The sequence below is a fragment of the Moschus berezovskii genome, chromosome X (genome assembly GCF_049115385.1).
Source record: "Moschus berezovskii isolate FMDL1 chromosome X, NW_MosBer_1.0, whole genome shotgun sequence".
NCBI classification, from domain to species: domain Eukaryota; kingdom Metazoa; phylum Chordata; class Mammalia; order Artiodactyla; family Moschidae; genus Moschus; species Moschus berezovskii.
The window spans coordinates 105,606,171-105,625,801 of record NC_142488.1 but is presented as its reverse complement, the minus strand read 5'-3'; the positions used below and the strand labels follow the sequence as shown (position 1 = coordinate 105,625,801).

The 19,631-nt window shown below is 35.3% G+C and overlaps 1 protein-coding gene across 3 annotated transcripts in view; it reads left to right on the top strand.

Annotated features, from left to right (window-relative positions):
* Positions 1-19,631, top strand: part of LRCH2 (leucine rich repeats and calponin homology domain containing 2) — a 106,211-nt gene that overhangs the window by 52,397 nt on the left and 34,183 nt on the right. For 2 of the 3 annotated variants that reach the window (XM_055393465.2, XM_055393464.2), the window contains exons 6-11: positions 4,488-4,621; positions 11,561-11,648; positions 11,971-12,082; positions 12,525-12,622; positions 12,719-12,777; positions 14,824-14,931. In XM_055393465.2, coding sequence (XP_055249440.2) covers positions 4,488-4,621; positions 11,561-11,648; positions 11,971-12,082; positions 12,525-12,622; positions 12,719-12,777; positions 14,824-14,931 — 599 coding nt within the window. Of the gene's footprint in view, positions 1-4,487; positions 4,622-11,560; positions 11,649-11,970; positions 12,083-12,524; positions 12,623-12,718; positions 12,778-14,823; positions 14,932-18,773; positions 18,852-19,631 lie in introns of all 3 variants that reach the window. The other variant, XM_088833781.1, reaches the window with a different exon arrangement.

Below are 19,631 nucleotides of genomic sequence, written 5' to 3'. Positions count from 1 at the left end.
GGTAGTTTGAGCATTCTTTGGGATTGCCTTTCTTTGGGATTGGAATGAAGATTGACCTCTTCCAGTCCTGTGGCCACTGCTGAGTTTTCCACATTTGCTGGCATATTGAGTGCAGCACTTTCACAGCATCATCTTTCAAGATTTGAAATAGCTCAACTGGAATTCCATCACCTCCACCAGCTTTGTTCGTAGTGATGCTTTCTAAGGCCCACTTGACTTCACATTCCAAGATGTCTGGCTCTAGGTCAGTGATCACATTATCGTGACTATCTTGGTCGTGAAGATCTTTTTTGTACAGTTCTTCTGTGTATTCTTGACACCTCTTCTTAATATCTTCTGCTTCTGTTAGGTCCATACCATTTCTGTCCTTTATCGAGCCCATCTTTGCATGAAATGTTCCCTTGGAATCTCTGATTTTCTTGAATAGATCTCTTGTTTTTCCTCTTCTGTTGTTTTCCTCTATTTCTTTGCATTGATCACTGAGGAAGGCTTTCTTACCTCTCTTTGCTATTCTTTGGAACTCTGCATTCAGATGCTTATATCTTTCCTTTTCTCCTTTGCTTTTTGCGTCTCTTCTTTTCACAGCTATTTGTAAGGCCTCCTCAGACAGCCATTTTGCTTTTTTGCATTTCTTTTCCATGGGGATAGTCTTGGTCCCTGTACAATGTCACGAACCTCCTGTACAATGTCACAAGCCTCCATCCAGAGTTCATCAGGCACTCTATCTATCAGATCGAGTCCTTAAATCTATTTCTCACTTCCACTGTATAATCATAAGGGATTTTATTTAGGTCATATCTGAATGGTCTAGTGGTTTTCCCTACTTTCTTTAAGTCTGAATTTGGCAATAAGGAGTTCATGATCTGAGCCACAGTCAGCTCCTGGTCTTGCTTTTGCTAACTGTATAGAGCTTCTCCATCATTGGCTGCAAAGAATATAATCAATCTGATTTTGGTGTTGACCATCTGGTGATGTACATGTGTAGAGTCTTCTCTTGTGTTGTTGGAAGAGGGTGTTTGCTATGACCAGTGCATTCTCTTGGCAAAACTCTATTAGCCTTTGCCCTGCTTCATTCCGTTCTCCAAGGCCAAGTTTGCGTGTTACTCCAGGTGTTTCTTGACTTTCTACTTTTGCATTCCAGTCCCCTATAATGAAAAGGACTTCTTTTTTGGGTGTTAGTTCTAAAAGGTCTTGTAGGTCTTAGGCACACAGAAAATTACCAGTTCATTTCAGTTGCTCAGTCATGTCCCACTCTTTGTGACTCCATGGGCTGCAGCACACCAGGCTTCCCTGTCCATCACCAACTACTGGAGCTTACTCAAAGTCATGTCCATTGAGTCGCTGATGCCATCCAACCATTTCATCCTCTGTCATCCCCTTCTCCTCCTGCCTTCAATCTTTCCCAGCGTCAGGGTCTTTTCCAATGAGTCAGTTTTTCGCATCAGAAAATTAAACAAATTAGAAAAATGGGGCAAGTAGTCACTTTAGGAAAAACAAAAACTTACAAGAGAAAGGAAATGAATCTAACTAACCTCTGTGGTTCATCTGTGACTACTTTCTTGGTCATATTGTTGTAAATACTATATTTTGATTTAATGAAAAATTGTGACATAGATGTAATAATAGCAAAGATTTATATGGCACTTACCATGCTCCAAGCACTGTATTGAAAATGCTTTACATGCATTCACTCCTTTCTTATAGCAACCCTATAAAATAGGTACTGTCATTTTATATAAGAGAAAAGAGAGCTGTAGCTGTTTCCTGTCTTGTCCAAGGTCACATGACTAGCATGTGGTGGAGCCTGGTTTCAAACCAAGGCAATCTTAACTCCAGAGTTCATGTTCCAACCACTATGTTATGCTTCTGAAGAGGGAGGAAGTATGTTTATATGAGTTCATAGGGATTGGTGATAGGAGAATGGTGGTTTGATGATATGTGATAGTGGTGATGATCTCATGCAGATGGCAGTGAGCAGTGGCTTGAAGCAAGATCTTAGCCCCTTGCCTAGGAACCTCTAGGACCTCTGCCTAGAGGCTAGAAGCAAAATTTTGCTGGCTCTTGCCTCTGTTTGAAAGTAAGAATGTTTCAAGGAGGCAAAAACTGGAAAAACAGGTACATAGTTTATTATTAGAGACGCAGCACTTCCCTGGTGGCTCAGACGATAAAGAATCCGCCTGCAATGCAGGAGACCCAGGATCGATTCCTGGGTTGGGAAGATCCACTGGGGAAGGGTATGGCAACCCACTCCAGTATTCTTGCCTGGACAAGTCCATGAACAGATGAGCCCAGTGGGGTACAGTCCATGGGGGTCTCAAAGAGTTGGACACAACTCAGCGACTAACACACACAAGTCGGAGAGCACACAGAGAAACAGTTTGTTTAAGACAGAAGCAAGGCAGAGATACATACCTGGAGAGAAAGTGTGTGTGGCCGACCCCGAGCACTGCCCCCCCCCTACTCCCCCGACACCGTCCAGTGAGGAGGAGCACACCAGCCCTAAATCACTCATATAGGGTACTTTTTCCAAATCTCCTTTGGCCAGTCATCTGGCTTTTGCCTGGCTCTGAATCCCTATTTGGTTTAACTCAGGGTCCTCCCCTGTGTGTGTGTGCATCTCTTAGCCAAGGTGGATTCCAAGGCAGGGGCTTCTGGGAAGAAGAGCATATTACAGTCTGGTGCCCCCTTCCTTCTCTGACCTACTGAGGAATCTTTCTGCACATGTGTAGTCAGAGAGGCCTCTTTGACCTTAAGAATGAGAAATATGTGGTCTCTTTATCTTCTATCCAAGTTCAAGCAGGACTCAGCTCTTCTTTGTTTCTGCCATTGTCTTTATCTTGAAGTATCTGTCCACAGGGAACAGATTTCAGCTGCTCAGCCTGGGGCCCATCTATCTGGTACGTCAGTGGTAGTGATAACACAAGAAATCTTAAGTCCTCATCTTCCTTAGTAAGACCTTGATAAATAAAATCTATAATTGAAAAATAAAAAATACCACTAGAACCATGTTGTTTATAAATATGAAGGTAAAAAGCAGAAACCAACTCAAAGAGTTAAATGTGGGGACTGGGTCTTAGAAATTGAAAGGGGTGGTACAGGGGATTAATTTTTTGTTAACTGTTTTATAATTCTCTTTGATTTTAAAACTGTATGTGAATGGTGATATAAATTAAATTTACAAAAGTAATTTATCAGCATTTAATTTGGAAATAGATAATTTTTACAAATTTAGATAGATAATAGGATACATTTTAATTGGTAATATATTTATATTCTAAAGCACAAATGGTTTCCTTTTTCCTTTTAAATGAAATTTTTCAGTGGTCAGGTCAGATCTGGTATCTATTAGATTTATCTAAGAACCGTTTTTCCTTTCTACCTGGAATGATAATTACGTTTTAATGTGCTGTTTCTATTGTTTTCTTTATTGATTGTTTTTGTATATTGCTAGGTTTTGTGCATCCATAAAACAACATTTTCTATTCTAAATTTTGAGAAATACTTATTTGATAACATTTATGGTGACTGCAGTTATCCTTTGTAAAGCCAACTTATTGTTTCCCTACTGCTCATTGTCTATCTTTTTTATATAAAATACTTTCTTTCACACAGTATTTTCCCCCTCATTATTCTTTTTCTTTATTGCCAATGAAAATAATTTTTCTGGATATTATATTAGTTGAATTGACCATTTAAAAATTTGTTTTGTTTTATTTTAAGTGGCTTAACATCACACCTTTCAACAAATTTATCCTGTATTTGCATTCTTTTGATTAACTTTCTTCCAGTGTTTAGACTTAGTGGTTCTGATGAGGTTACTTTAAAGAATTACATGGGTTATTTTTTTTTTCTTCTGCTCTTAGGACTACAATGAATGTATTTCTTTTCATTTTTTCTGGAGAAGGCAGTGGCAACCCACTCCAGTACTCTTGCCTGGGAAATCCCATGGATGGAGGAGCCTGGTGGGCTATAGTCCATGGGGTCGCGAGGAGTCGGACACAACTGAGCGACTTCACTTCCATGCACTGGAGAAAGAAATGACAACTGACTCCAGAATTCTTGCCTGGAGAATCCCAGGGATGGAGGAGCCTGGTGGGCTGCCGTCTATGGGGTCGCACAGAGTCAGATATGACTGACGCGACTTAGCAGCAATAGTAGCATTTTTTCTCGAGAAGGCAACTTTTATGAATTATAAATTTTATATTGCTTAGTGGTTTGTACATTGTGCTTTTAACAAAATAGTTCAGGGAAATACAGAAAAAGTAACTTAGTTTTTTCTAATAAGGACAGAGACCACAATAGTTTTAGTTATTGTCAGTGCTGTCAGATTTTTTTCACCTAGTGTCAGAAGTACAAAGTATTTAAATATGTAAAGTATCTATCATGATTGTTATATCTCAGAGTAATTTGAAGTTATTAAAATTTATTAATAAATTGGTAAATGACTATATTTGAAACTATAACCGTACTCTATTATTTATTGACAGATATGTTTAAAAGGTAAAGTACACATATTTAAATACTTAAATATCCAAGCTTGTTGCAGAATGGATAAGAAACCAGATTCTTTGGATCTGCCATCATTGAGTAAAAGAATGCCCTCCCAACCTCTCACGGACAGGTAATGTAATATTCTGTAATATTCTACTTTCATAACAATGGTGTCTTCTCTCTATATATAGATGATATTTGTTTGTTTATCTTGAGTGAACTGAATATACTTAGGACGATTGGTCCAGTGTTAAAATCAATAATTAGCTGAAGTGAAATATCACCATCATAGAGTGAACCTCTGATAGTAGAATAAGTTTGGAGTTTTCACAAAAAATTTATCATTAAAGCTTTAAGTAGTAAAATGTAAACTAAAATGTACTTCTGACATTCTAGTACAGAAGAACTAATTTCTCAGCACTTGACAACTGTTAATGTTCTCCTGTGATCACTGTGATGTACAATTGTAATCAGTAGAATTTGACTTTGAATTGAGGTTAGTGGAAGAGTAAGACATTTGCGGTTACCTTATACCTCCATTTTCTTGATGCATTTCTATATGGATATTTTTTGATCATTTCTATATGAATCAGGGATGATTTATCATTGATATTCTGTTTGATATTGGTATTTTTTCCTCAAAATATTTTGAAATATTAGATTTGATATTTTGTTTTCAATTCATCCTTTTGAGACATAGATTGGTCTGAAAGATTTTATGAAAACATAATTCCATCCAATAGTATGGAAAATAATTTGGAGTGGGATGAGACTATGCAAAGGGAGACTGTCCCTGACTAAAATATTTAAAGATTTGTTATTGTATTTATGGCATAGTTCAGACTACGTGGAATGCCAGCTTAGTAAGTATTATTGTTAACAGTGCAAGTTTTTGAATCCGAAATAGGATTTTTCTTAAATATATTGGTTGCCTTAGAATGATTAAGCATCTGAGCATTAAATTTAGTTGCCAAAGATTAGTTTGCTTAATATTATAAATGATAGTAGGCCAAACAATTCTACAAAAATTAGAATTAATTCATATACTAATCTCTATTAGTATTCTTTTATATTTATTTCAAAATTACTTTAGTAATGACATTCATTATATTAGTCATTTATTTATTTAAGTTGAGTGCCTACCAGTAGATTCAGGGTTTGTTGAATTACATATTGGCCTTGGTCCTCATGGAGCTCACATTCTAGTGGAGGAGTTGGTTGTTAAATAAAACAAGAACACAGACACACACACATAATTTCAAATTTCGTGGGTGCTTTGAAGGGAAGGAACATGTTTCAGGAGTGTGGTTGGGGAGTGTCTATTTGAGAAGGTGAGGTTTTAAGTCAAGACCTGAAAGGAGAAAAGCCAGCTGGGGAAAGAGTGAGGGAAAGGGCATTTCAGGCAGAAATAATGGCATGTGCAAAGGTCTTAAGTTAGGAAGAAACTTGGTATGTAAAAAAAAAAAAAAATGAGAGGAGGCCAGCACTGTGGTACAAGTTGACTTTGGAAAGTTAGTCAGGGCTGAAGTTATATGGGGGCTTTGGAGGCTGTGGTAAGAAGTTTGAATTTTATTTAAAGTACAGTGGGAAGTCATTGGACAATTATAAACAGGAGGATAACATGATTAAATTATTTTTAAAGAAACTATTTGGCTCTTATAGAAAGAATACATTGGAAGAAAACAAGTAAAAACACAGGGACTAGTTAGGGTGTTGTGGTACTACCAAAAGATCAAGGGGTCTGCTGCTGCTGCTGCTAAGTCACTTCAGTCGTGTCCGACTCTGTGTGACCCCATAGACGGAAGCCCACCAGGCTCCCCCGTCCCCGGGGTTCTCCAGGCAAGAACACTGGAGTGGGTTGCCATTTGGGTTATTGCAGTAGAGATGAAAAGGAGTGGACAGAATTGAAATAGATTTTGAAGACGGTGTCTAGCAGTGCCGTCCGATAGAAAGGCAATATGAGCCACATTAGTAATTTTTAAATTTTCTTGTAACCCATTTAAAAAATAATAAATTAATTTTAATAATGCATGTTACATTCAGTTCAGTTCAGTTCAGTTCAGTCGCTCAGTCGTGTCCGACTCTCCGCAACCCCATGAATCACAGCACGCCAGGCCTCCCTGTCCATCACCAACTCCCGGAGTACACTCAAACTCATGTCCACAGAGTCGGTGATGCCATCCAGCCATCTCATCCTCTGTCGTCCCATTCTCCTCCTGCCCCCAACCTTTCCCAGCATCAGAGTCTTTTCCAGTGAGTCAACTCGTCGCATGAGGTGGCCAAAGTATTGCAGTTTCAGCTTTAGCATCAGTCCCTCCAATGAACATCCAGGATTGATCTCCTTTAGAATGGACTGGTTGGATCTCCTTGCAGTCCAAGGGACTCTCAAGAGTCTTCTCCAACACCACAGTTCAAAAGCATCGATTCTTCGGCGATCAGCTTTCTTCACAGTCCAACTCTCACATCCATACATGACCACGGGAAAAACCATTGCCTTGACTAGACGGACCTTGGTTGGCAAAATAATGTCTCTGCTTTTTAATATACTATCAAGGTTGGTCATAACAATATATTAAAAATGTCATTTCAGTATGTCAGTTCAGTTCAGTCACTCACTTGTGTCCAACCCTTTGTGACCCCATGGCCTGTGGCACGCCAGGTTTCCCTGTCCATCACCAACATGTGGAGCTTGCTCAAACTCATGATCATCGAGTTGGTGATGCCATCCAACCATCTCATCCTCTGTCGTCCCTTCTCCTCCTGTCTTCAATCTTTCCCAGCATCAGGGTCTTTTCAAATGAGTCAGTTCTTCTCATTAGGTAGCCAAAGTATTGGAGCTTCAGCTTCAGCATCAGTCCTTCCAATGAATATTCAGAACTGATTTCCTTTAGGATTGACTTGTTTGATCTCCTTGCAGTCCAAGGGACTCTCAAGAGTCTTCTCCAACACAACAGTTGCAGAAGCATCAAATTTTTGGCATTCAGCTTTATGGTCTAACTCACATCCATACATGACTACTGGAAAAACCATAGCTTTGACTAGATGGAACTTTGTCAGTAATGTCTTTTCTTTACATGTCTTTTTAATATGCTGTCTAGGTTTGTCATAGCTTTTCTTCCAAGGAGCAAGCGTCTTTTAATTTCATGGCTGCAGTCACCATCTGCAAGGATATTGGAGCCCAAGAAAATAAAGTCTGTCACTGTTTCCATTGTTTCCCCATCTATTTCCCATGAAGTGATGGGACCAGATGCCATTATTTTGGTTTTTTGAATGTTGAGTTTGAAGCCAGCTTTTTCACTCTCCTCTTTCACTTTCATCAAGAGGTTCCTCAGTTCCGTTTCATTTTCTGCCATAACGGTGGTGTCTTCTGCATATCTGAGGCTATTGATATTTCTCCCAGCAATCTTGATTCCAGCTTGTGCTTCATCCAGCCTGGCATTTTGCATGGTGTACTCTATATATAAGTGAAATATGCAGGGTGACAACATACAGCCTTGATGTATTCCTTTTTCGATTTGGAACCAGTCCATTGTTCCATGTCCAGTTCTAAATGTTGCTTGTTGACCTGCATAGAAGTTTGTCAGGAGGCAGGTCAGGTGGTCTGGTATTCCCATCTCTTTAAGAATGTTCCACAGTTTGTTGTGATCTACATAATCATAGCCAGTAAAGCAGAAGCAGATGCTTTTCTGGAACTCTCTTGCTTCTTCTGTTATACAATGGATGTTGGCAATTTGATCTCTGGTTCCTCTGCCTTTTCTAAATCCAGCTTTGAACATCTGGAAGTTCTCAGTTCATATACTGTTGAAGCCTGGCTTGGAGAATTTTGAGCATTACTCTGCTGGCATGTGAGATGCTTACAGTTGTGCCATAGTTTGAACATTCTTTGGCATTGCCTTTCTTTGGGATTGGAATGAAAAGTGACCTTTTCCAGTCTTGTGGCCACTGCTGAGTTTTCCAAATTTACTGGCATATTGAGTGAAGCACTTTCACAGTATCATCTTTTAGGATTTGAAATGGCTTAGCTGGAATCCCATCACCTTCACTAGCTTTGTTTGTAGTGATGCTTCCTAAGGCCCACTTGACTTTGCACTGCAGCATGTCTGGCTGTAAGTGAGTGATCACACCATCGTGGTTATCTGGGTCACTAAGATCTTTTTTGCATAGTTCTTTTGTGTATTCTTGCCACCTTTTCTTAATATCTTCTGCTTCTGTTAGGTCCATACCATTTCTGTCCTTTATCGAGCCCATCTTTGCACGAAATGTTCCCTTGGTATCTCTCGTTTTCTTGAAGAGATCTCTAGTCTTTCCCATTCTATTGTTTTCCTCTATTTCTTTGCATTGATCACTGAGGAAAGCATTCTTACCTCTCCTTGCTATTCCTTGGAACTTTGCCTTCAGATGTGTATATCTTTCCTTTTCTCCTTTACCTTTAGCTTTTCTTCTTTTCTCGGCTATTTGTAAGGCTTCCTCAGACAACCATTTTGCTTTTTGCATTTCTTTTTCTTGGGGATGGTCTTGATTATTGCCTCCTGTACAGTGTCTTGAACCTCCATCCATAGTTCTTCTGGCACTCTGTCTATCAGATCTAATCCCTTGGATCTATTTGTCACTTCCACTGTGTAATCGTAAGGGATTTGATTTAGGTCATACCTGAATGGTCTAGTGGTTTTCCTTACTTTGTTCAATTTAAGTCTGAATTTGGCAATAAGCAGTTCATGATCTGAGCCACAGTCAGCTCCTGGTCTTGTTTTTGCTGACTGTATAAAGCTTCTACATAATTGAAATTTCAATATATAATTACATATAAAAAACTAGTGAGTTATTTCACTTTCTTTTAAATCTTTGAAATCTAGTGTGTATTTTACATTTATAGCATGTCTCAATTTGGACTAGTACATTTCAAATGCTCAGTTGCCAAGGATGACTAGTGGCTACTATTGGACAGGGCAGATCAATGGAGTTTATTTGTGGCTCTTGGGTGTGCTTATCTCTCACACAGAGCTGGTACTGAATTACTTAGAAAGTTCTTGTATGTACTTTCTAGTTTCTCTCTCATGTTTTTGGCTATATGGTTCTTACTACTTAGAATACCTTTCCTTGATATTTTGTAAACTCTTTATTCTATATAAGCATTGTAGTAGTTCTACTTCAGCTTTTGGAGTCAGACATAATATCCTTGTGAAGCTCTTCTTCAACTCTTAATAACTGTATGTCCTTGTGTAATATTATCTCTGGTCTTTAGCTTTCTTGTATGTGAAAAGGAAAATAATCATACGGATATTGTCAGGATTGAATGAAATAATACATATAGAGTATTTATCACGGTGTCTTATTAATTCCTCAACAAATAGCTTATTATTATCACTGTCATCTGTTTCAAACACACCAGTGTATGTTAGTATAGTATATGGATGTACTGTTGGATGGTGGAGTCAGATAGATTTCAGTTCTGATCACGGTTTAACCTCTTAATTCCTCCTTGGCCTATGTAAGTTATTTAATCTCTCTGAGCCTGTTTCTTTATTTAAAATGTTAACAATACATACTTCATAAGCTTGTTGTGAGAATCAAATGTGTGCCTAGCAACTAGTTCAGTAAATGATCCTCAGTAAATATCATAATATTTCCCCTTGGGAAGTTAACTTTTATTAGCTTTATTTCTTCATTTGTACAATTTCATTATAAATAAAATATGAGGTGCACCTGGCATAGTATCTAACACAATGTAGACACTCAGCAAATGCTAGCATTTGTTGTCTTTCATCCTTCAAGATTAATCTCAAATGCTGCTTCCTTGGGTGAAGCCTTTCCTCACCTTCCCAAGGAGAAATTTATATTTACCTTTGTTCTTGTTGTTTATTTGGTAAGTTGTGTCTAACTCTTTTGTGACCCCCATGGACTGTAGCCTGCCAGGCTCCTCTGACTGTGATTTCCCAGGCAAGAATACTGGAGTGGGTTACCATTTCCTTCTCCCGGGGATCTTCCCGAACCAGGGATCAAACCCTCGTCTCCTGCTTGGCAGGTGGATTCTTTACCACTGAACCATCTGGGAAGCCCCATTTACCTTTGTCATATCCTTCAGAACAGATAAGCATACTCCCCTTCTAGGCTGAGAATGCTTTGAAAGCAAACATATTAAAATTCAGCTCATCTCAGGTGTTCAGCATAGTGCCTTAACCCTTGGTAATTGCTTCCCTAAGTTTGTTGATATACTCCTGAAAAGTATAAAATCAGTATTTGGGGAAGAAATATAGCAGATCAGGGACTTCAGTGTTAGATAATCTTGGGATAAAACTTAGACTGCCATTTGCAAGTTGTATGTCATTGGGTCATTTTTTCAACCCTTCCTGGCCTCAGTTTCCTTTTCTGTAAAATGAGAAAGCACCAATAACCTGCTAGAGTTTTCACAAGGAATGTGAAGTATTATCTTTAAAATACTTAAAAAAAAGCCTTAGCCCAATTCTTGGCATATAACCAGTGGTCAATGTACAGTATATGGTAAATTTGCAAATTAAAGTGAAAACTATTTTGCAACCTGGGTGGAATACTATAATTCAGAAATTTGTAAGGACAGCTCTTTCCTCACACCAAAACAATTGCTTATTCAATGCTTTACAGGCATTTTTTGGCCTTTTTTCTCTTAATTACTTAATGGTCCTTATTTATGAGGCTAAATATATTTTTAGAGATAATGAAGAAGAAATGGTTGTATTAAGGTTAAAAAACATTTCAGCATTATATGGTGAAATTTGATAAACTCATAAGAAAAATAGGTCTTTATCAAGATGATTTTCTAGCAGGACTATCTGCTTTTCTGAATCTCTCAGGAGAAATAATAGGCTATTGCTAAGGCTATTGTAACCTATTTTACAACAGAGAATGTGAAAATATTACATGAGGGACATGAATAAAGTGTTTTATATGATCCGATATTTTTCTCCTCATGTTTTAAAGGATCTTACATATCAAAAGTATATATTCTATATTATCTAGCAAAATTTTAGGTCAATTATGTATTATCTATTTAAGAAGAAAACCTTAACTGCCCTTAAAATTTGTGTTTCCATAGTATGGAAGATTTTTATCCAAATAAAAATCATGGTCCTGACTCTGGAATTGGAAGTGATAATGGAGAGAAACGATTGTCTACAACAGAAGTGAGTCTTTTCTATTACTGAGCTATTTTATTTTAAAATTTTATTAGAAAAACAAAATAATTATACTAGAGCTTTGAAGTAGATAGGCACTTGCACACATTTCATTTATTTTGCTTAAAAATGTGATCAGCATTGCACTTTATGACCTCAAGTTTAAAAAAAAAAGACATGCGCAGTTTTAAAAACAAAACAGTAAACCTCATATTAATTTTTGGTTTTAAAACTGGAGATTTAAATCAGGTGTTCTGTACTTCATATATGGAACTAATCCTTACCATATGTTTAAAATGCCTCATTTTTACTTTTTACTTATTGCATTCAGCCATCAGATGATGACACAATCAGCCTTCATTCTCAAGTCTCAGAATCAAATAGAGAGCAGACATCAAGAAATGACAGTCACTCAGTAGGAAGTAAACCTGATTCTCAGAAAGGTAATTCATAAGGTGTCTGCTGTTTTTATGTCATGTATATAGCCCTTTTTAAAAATGAATATTTTTTTAAAAGTGGGCTTTAAAAATAATAGTGTGTGCGTGCTTACTAAGTTGCTTCAGTCGTGTCCGATTCTGTGCAACCTATGGACCATAGCCTGTAAAACTCCTGTCTCTGTGGGATTCTCCAGACAAGAGTACTGGAGTGGGTTGCCATACTCTCCTCCAGGGGACCTTCCTGACCCAGGGATTGAACCAACATCTCTTGCATTTCCTGCATTGGCAGGTGGGTTCTTTACCACTGGAGCCACCTGGGAAGCCCCCAAATTATAGTATCTTTGATCAACTCTTTTATTGAGAAAAATATACTTTTTTCTAAGCACTGCAGTGTCAGAGCACACTGTTTACTATTCATATTTTCTAATAAGTATTAATCTATACTTAGACCAGGAGGTGTATGATTTTACTGATGCCAACACAGATGATGTAGTAGTTCCTGAACAAGGAGATGCACATATTGGATCATTTGTTGCTTTCCTTAAGGTAAAGAAAACTTTGAACAAATATCAATAACACGTTCTCCTTAATCTCACAAAAGTGAACCATACAATTTAAAATGATAACTTTCTTTTATAAAAGGGAAAAGAGAAAGGTCCTGAAAAATCTCAGAAAAATGAAGAATTGGGAGAGGAAAAAAGGTAAGCACAAATGAATTCGCAAATTAAAGTACTGCTTATTAATACTTGAAATATCGTTAGATATTTCTGCTTGAATGAATAAATTCTTTGTTCGTTTACCTGTTAAGTTCAGATAGTTAATTTGTGAATATTTCATCTGTCTGCTTTCCTCAGTGAAGCTGAAAATTATAGTAAACATATAGGTTGAATGTAGTATATACACTGTTTTTCTCCATAAGTGTAATTATAATGTCCCCTATTACTATTATTGAAGAAAATTGTACTTTCCCATACATTGCCTCATTTAAGCTATTTAGCTGTTCTTTAAAACAGATGGTATTGGTATAATTTGACCGATTAGGAAACTGAGACCTGGAGTTTCAAATATCTCAAACTGAGGTGTTCTGACTCTTGGTTTAATAAACTTTGCATTACATGAGACTGGTTATGGTAATTTTAAGGGTATTTACTTCTCTATTTTATTAAAATAATTTACTTTGGATCTTCTCTGTATCCTTTATCTTATGAAATGATAGAAATTGACCTAACACATTTTTTCAGAAAGGAAAGAGTATTTGTTGAATACCTACCATCTACCAGGATCTGTGCTACATGCTTTCCTGTTTCTTACTTAATCTTCACTAAATCCTACAGGGTGGATATTGTCCACATTTTTACAGATAAGGAAGGTGAAACTGGGAGACTATAGTATAAAGTTTCTTGTCTAAAACCACTTAGCTAGTGTCCACTAGAACCTCGGGTGTGAGTCTAGCTCTTTGATCCCCAGGTTTTTCTCTTTTCTCTGTATTGTGCTTCCCTCAAGTGACCTCATTGGTAACTTTTTAATAGTCATCAATTAATCATCTCTGGTACCCCCTAAGGAGATACAGTGCTTTGTTTTACTCTCTGTGTTTCATTTTTCTCTTACTTTCTCATGTTATTGCATGAGGAAAGTTGTCTTACCTTGAGAGACTCCAGTAGCATGCAAGATATGGTAAAGATACAGAGTCTTAGGTTTGATACCATTATTTATTTACTTACTTACTTGCCTACTTACCTTTCCATGCAGCATGCATGATCTTAGTTTCCCCACCAGGGATTGAATCTGTGTCCTCTTCAGTGAAAATGCGGAGTTTTAACCACTGGAGTGCCAGGGAAGTCGCTGACACCGTTTTTTAAATGAAATGCCTTTGGGATAAAATTACTAGAGTTTAGAGAACAATTTTAAAATTTCATTGTTCTTTTTAAATGACAAAATAGATACATATATTTTAATGAATTACTTTTGCAAATTTGCCAGTCTTATCTGAATCTATTTTGCATTTCCACTACTTAAACATTTTACACAGAGATTTTAAAAATCAAAATAAATGAACTGATAAAAGCAGAGTGGTTTGATAAAATGAAAAAATGTCATAACATTTTCTATTTATTTCTAAAGATAGGCCAAATAGAGCTCTGTGGTCCTTATTACACTCAAGATGGAGAATATGCATTGTTAAATTACTATGGCCATTTCATATTTCAGAAATTACAAAATGGTAATGCAGTTTACTTTGTTAGCTATTAATTAATGTAACCAGTATGCGACATTTCCTATTGAGTAGAGAGGATAGATATTAATATGTTTGTATATTCCTTCAATATTCTTTATTTCTTATTTTAACATTTAAAATACAAGAACATTTCACATGCTATTAAAAACAAAAAATGGATAGGATTTTAATGAAGACCAGTTTTCATCTTTATACACAGAATTTCATTTAAAAAATACTGAAATGCTTTAAAGCACCAATATCTTAGATTTTGTGGCAAATATTACATGACATCAAATCATTCATTTGAAATGAAACAAATATTATCAGCATGATTTTCATTTTGATTGCAGCCAGCAAGATTCTTAAATGCATTTCATTATTTAAATTTGGTCTGAGTGATGGGTTTTCAATAAGTAACAAGCATTCAATCTTTAAAAAAAAAACAAAAAAATGATTTCTACATCTGAAAGCTGGCATAAAATATCATCTGCCTTACTTTATTTATAATCATGTTTATGTTACCTTTCAGACTTGGGAAAGAACAATTACTTGCTGAGGAAGAGGATGATGGTTTGAAGGAAGTAACTGATTTGAGGAAAATAGCCGTTCAGTTACTGCAGCAAGAGCAGAAGAACAGGTATTTTTTTCAGTAATGAGATTTATGTGGTCAAATTTTATAATCATTAAATCTGATATTTAAAGATTGTCAAATAAACAGTAAACAAGAAGACCATCTACTAAAAGACAATAGAAAATACTTAGGAAAGAAATATAAAATTACATATATAATTAACAGAATATTTTATACTCATATAGTCATTCTAGTTATTGCTTCAATATCTTTTTTATTCCTTTGTGCTAAATAATAATAATTGATATTCATCTTAGCTCACAATAGCATGATATGTTATAAGCAGTTTTTCCAAGTATATGTCACAAGTATATAGTGTGCTTTTTATCTGATTTTGAGTTACTCGGGATATGTGTAAGCTCCTTAAAATTGAATTATATAATCACTGACAGTTTGAGAGTCACAGGTTCACTTTAGTCTGTGTCTTGGTCAAGGAGCATTTCTCCCTCTGGCTAGGCTTTCTCCAAATGCATGTTATTGGCAATGAGGAGGACCTTGTGTTAATGAGTATAAAATCAGTGCAAGTCCATTTTTTATACAGAGAAGGTTCTGCGTGCTGCTGAGGGTTGGCTGTTAATGCCATCTTCATGTACTGAGAGTGCTACATTTATATTAATAATTTCGAAATAAAGCAGAACTGAGATTTTGTTTGTTTTGAGAAAATTAAAAGAATAATTTTGTTGCATTTAAATGGATAACTACTATGTTTTTTACATTTTCAAAGCAATAAATGTCTATGGATCACAGGACCATGTTTTAGGATGTTTAAAAATGTATGTTGGCATTTGCTTCAAGATGTTTTGAAAAATAATTACTATTAAAACTTGTTCAGTGACTGATGTGTGGTATTGAAAGTGAAGTTGCTCAGTCGTCTCCGACTCTTTGTGACGACTGAGCGACTTCACTTTCAATACCACACATCAGTCATTGTGTGGTATTTGGGGCCACTATAATAGGTTTTAAAATAACCAGTAAGTATCTCTTTTTGCACTGCTACTACATTTATAGAATTAAAAACCATACTAGAAAATATCTTTATCCCTTCTATATCTAATGTATCCTCATTCCCAATTGACATTTTTCTTCTGTTATAACTTTCTGTCACGCTTTTCTGTCATCCTTTATAAAGCTTATCTTCTAATCTTTCCTGTGATTCATTTCTAATGGGCCTTTTTTAAAATTGACTACTTATGAGGTTGTATGTGTTTTCCCCCCTTCAGTATAATTAAAGTATTGATGGCCCCAGTGGTTTAAGGGGTTTGATGAAGCAAGCCACCACCTGCTCTATGTAGCTTAAAAAGTAGTTAAGTTTCTGCCTCCCCTACTTGGCAGGTGAAAAAAATTGCATTTATCATTATGAACAGAGAATATTGATTTTATAAGAACCCACAACGATATGTATTTTCCTCATGTCCAGAATTGCATTTGAGTGTATAATTTTAGATTTTAATATAGCCATATATATCATTTCTGTATTTTCAGTTTTCTCCTATTGTTGTATTAGTTTTACATCTATCCCTCTGACTTAAATTACTCTTTCAACCTAAATACATCAAATGATGTTTCATAGGTCTTGCTTTTTGATAGTTTGTAATAAGTGCAAAGCAGTACCTAGCTCTGCCTTGTACATAGTAGGTATTCGTTAATACTGTTACTCGTTAATTACTTGAAAATGAGATCAAATTTGAAGCTAGTAGGAACCATTAATTTAGGTAATATGTTCTCTATACAGAATTTTTGTTGTTTTTGAAATTTATGCAAAATTAATTTCTTTTTCTGAACTGTTTCTCCATTCTCCTTTTCAGATGTTAGTGCATATAAATATAAGAGCTTTTTGTGTTAATAATCAGTGACATTAATATTATAATAACCATGTCTAATTTTTGAAGGCATTGAAATTTTGCGATATCTGGTCATAAAGTAAGGAGTACATTTTACTTTTAAAATGTGTAATCTATAGACAATTTAGATCCCTAGCCAATTCTGTTCGTGGCTAAACTTAAACTGGGCTCAGAATTTTCTTATGCTGAATCTATTATTTTCTCCATTAAATCATATCATCCTTCCTTCTAAAATATCCTGCTATTGCTTATATCTCTTAGATTTAGATAATTAAAATTGTTGTTTACTATTACAACACATAAATGTGAGTGAGTCTAAAAGTCAAAAGTAATCTTTTAAAAGAATATATTCCTTAGAGGATTTGAGTTTTGTTTTTTTTTTTGAGTTTTTACACCTTCTCTGGTTGTAGATTTCCCCTTTCACAATGTATTGTTTTAGATTCTAGCTTTATTAAATGAAGAATCTGAAATGCTATTTAAAATTGCAAATCAACCAGAAGTTGTAATATTTCTTTTTAAGTTTTAATATAATCATTGCAATGTTTTTGTCTATTTATTGTTAGTCTTGATTTAAAATAATTTATCTGGGGTAAGATTATTCTTGTGTAGCAAGAAGTACCACTTAGGATTTCTACTGTGATTGTATGCTTACTATTTAGCTGTTCTTCAGCTAACTATTAGTGGAAAGTAAATGCAGTGTTAACTCTCAGATAAATCTAATTTTGTTCTTCAAAATTAGAGGGAATTTAAAAACAGCTTATGTTGAGTTCAGTGATGATTTTCTTACAGCAGCTTTGCCACTTTAGTTCACACTATTTTTTTAAAAGATATATGTAATTCTTTAATAAGGTTTGTACTAGTACTTGGTGGATGAAACTACCCTAGGAAAATAACAAGAGAATATTGCACTGAATTAATAATCAAAAAGGGTGGGAAAAGAGATCACCAAGTAAACCGTCAAGTAGATAAATCACAAGTGTTCAAAGTCTGAAGCCTAGTTATTTAAAAGACTGCCCTTTGTCTAATTGAGATGCATATATTAAACTACTTTGTATTGACAGTTTATTGTTAAATTTTTAAAAGCTAATCTTTATCTTCTTTCTTAAAAGACTGGATTATTTTTACTTGTATTTGAGTGTATTGAAGTCCGCTTGAGTCAGTGACCTTGTCTATATTAAAGTAGCTGTTCCACAAATCATAATTTTATTTTTACTGTAATTTTGGAAGTTAAATAAAAAACTATTATCTTGAAATAATATTGCTCTGTAAATTATTTAACCAATTCTTCAAATTTCCACCAACTCAACTTATGTATCTTAGTATTACAGAAGTGGCTACTGCTCTTTCTTATATTGATTTTCTTACTATGTGGCTTATTAAGTGAATGTTTAGCTGATTTCTTAAAATTTGATTTTCATGCTAAAGAAAAGATTATATGAAGACTTTTGCAATGAATAGCTTCAGTTGATTGGTTCCCATAGCACGTTCATTCCTGTTAGCTTATTCTGTAGTATTTTCTAATATATATTTAATAATTTAATATATAATAATAATCTAATATATAATTTAATAATTATTTGATTTGCTTTTATGTGTGTCCTGAGGGTTTTTACTTACTGTGGAAAGATGTACTTCTGAATACTACGTAATACAATTAAATTTTAAAAAGTAATTATGAAAAGTTATATTGAAGTATGATTAATTAAGGATCACATAAAGCAAAATCAGATTTTGAGCAGTTTATTATTTTAGTTTTGAATTATAGAAATTATGTACATTACTTTTTCATGTGATTTTTTAATTTTTCTGATCATATGAACTCTTAATTTGAGAAGCATCATGTTAACTTCTAGCTTGTTGTAACTAATTAGGTAGTTCTCTCAACCCTTAAAATCTATCCATTCTTTCTTTTCTGCTTGCTTTACTAATGACTTCCCTATCCTCTCCCAAAACATCTTACATCTTCAATCTTTTGGTTTGGTTGATGTACGTGAAATATGAATACAGACGGAGGCCTTTATGTTATAGAGCATCATTCAGTGAAAAATTCTTCCAGAGGACCAGAGCAGCAGGACGTGCATCAAGGTATCTAGAGTTTGTGGACACCTTAAGTATTAAATGGCCAGGTTGATGCAGCTGAATTATATATATACACTTTTACCTAAAATTCAGTACTGGTACCTGGATTACGGAAGTGTTTTAATAATCTGGAATAGATATTTAGATAAAACAGACATTTATATGACTCTGAGTATCACACAGTAAAACATTAAATATCAATGTACACAGTAAAATTTTTCAGAGAATTTTCAAGTATATAAAATATATTTTATCAGTAAGTAGAGCTCAACATTTTTCTTTCTCCTCTAATGTGACTCATGAACATCAATAGTCACAACACTAGTGTGTGTGTGGGGAGAATTCTGAATTTACTGCAGTGGAGGGCATTGTAGTTTGATGCCCCCTTCCAAGGGAATAATTCTGACCCTCCCCCTCCCCCAGGGTACTTTGCAGTGCTAAAAAGGATACATCTCCTTTTTAAATCAATTTTTTGCTCTACAGCCTTGTGTAAGGTGTTCAGTATAATGATTTGACTTCCATAAATCATGAAATCATCATCATAAGCAGTTTAGTGAACATCCATCATTTCATACACAGAACTAAAGAAGCAGAAAAAATATTTTTCCATGTGAAGAGAATTCTTAGGATTCACTTCCTTTTTAAAGAATTACTCTTTAATGATGTATTTTTTCCTGATGTTCTTAGATATTTTATTATCTAAATTCTTCTGCATTTGGCAATTCAATACAATTTTAGTGCCTGTCCACACAAAGAAGAATAAAGGTGTCAGTAATCTAGAAATTA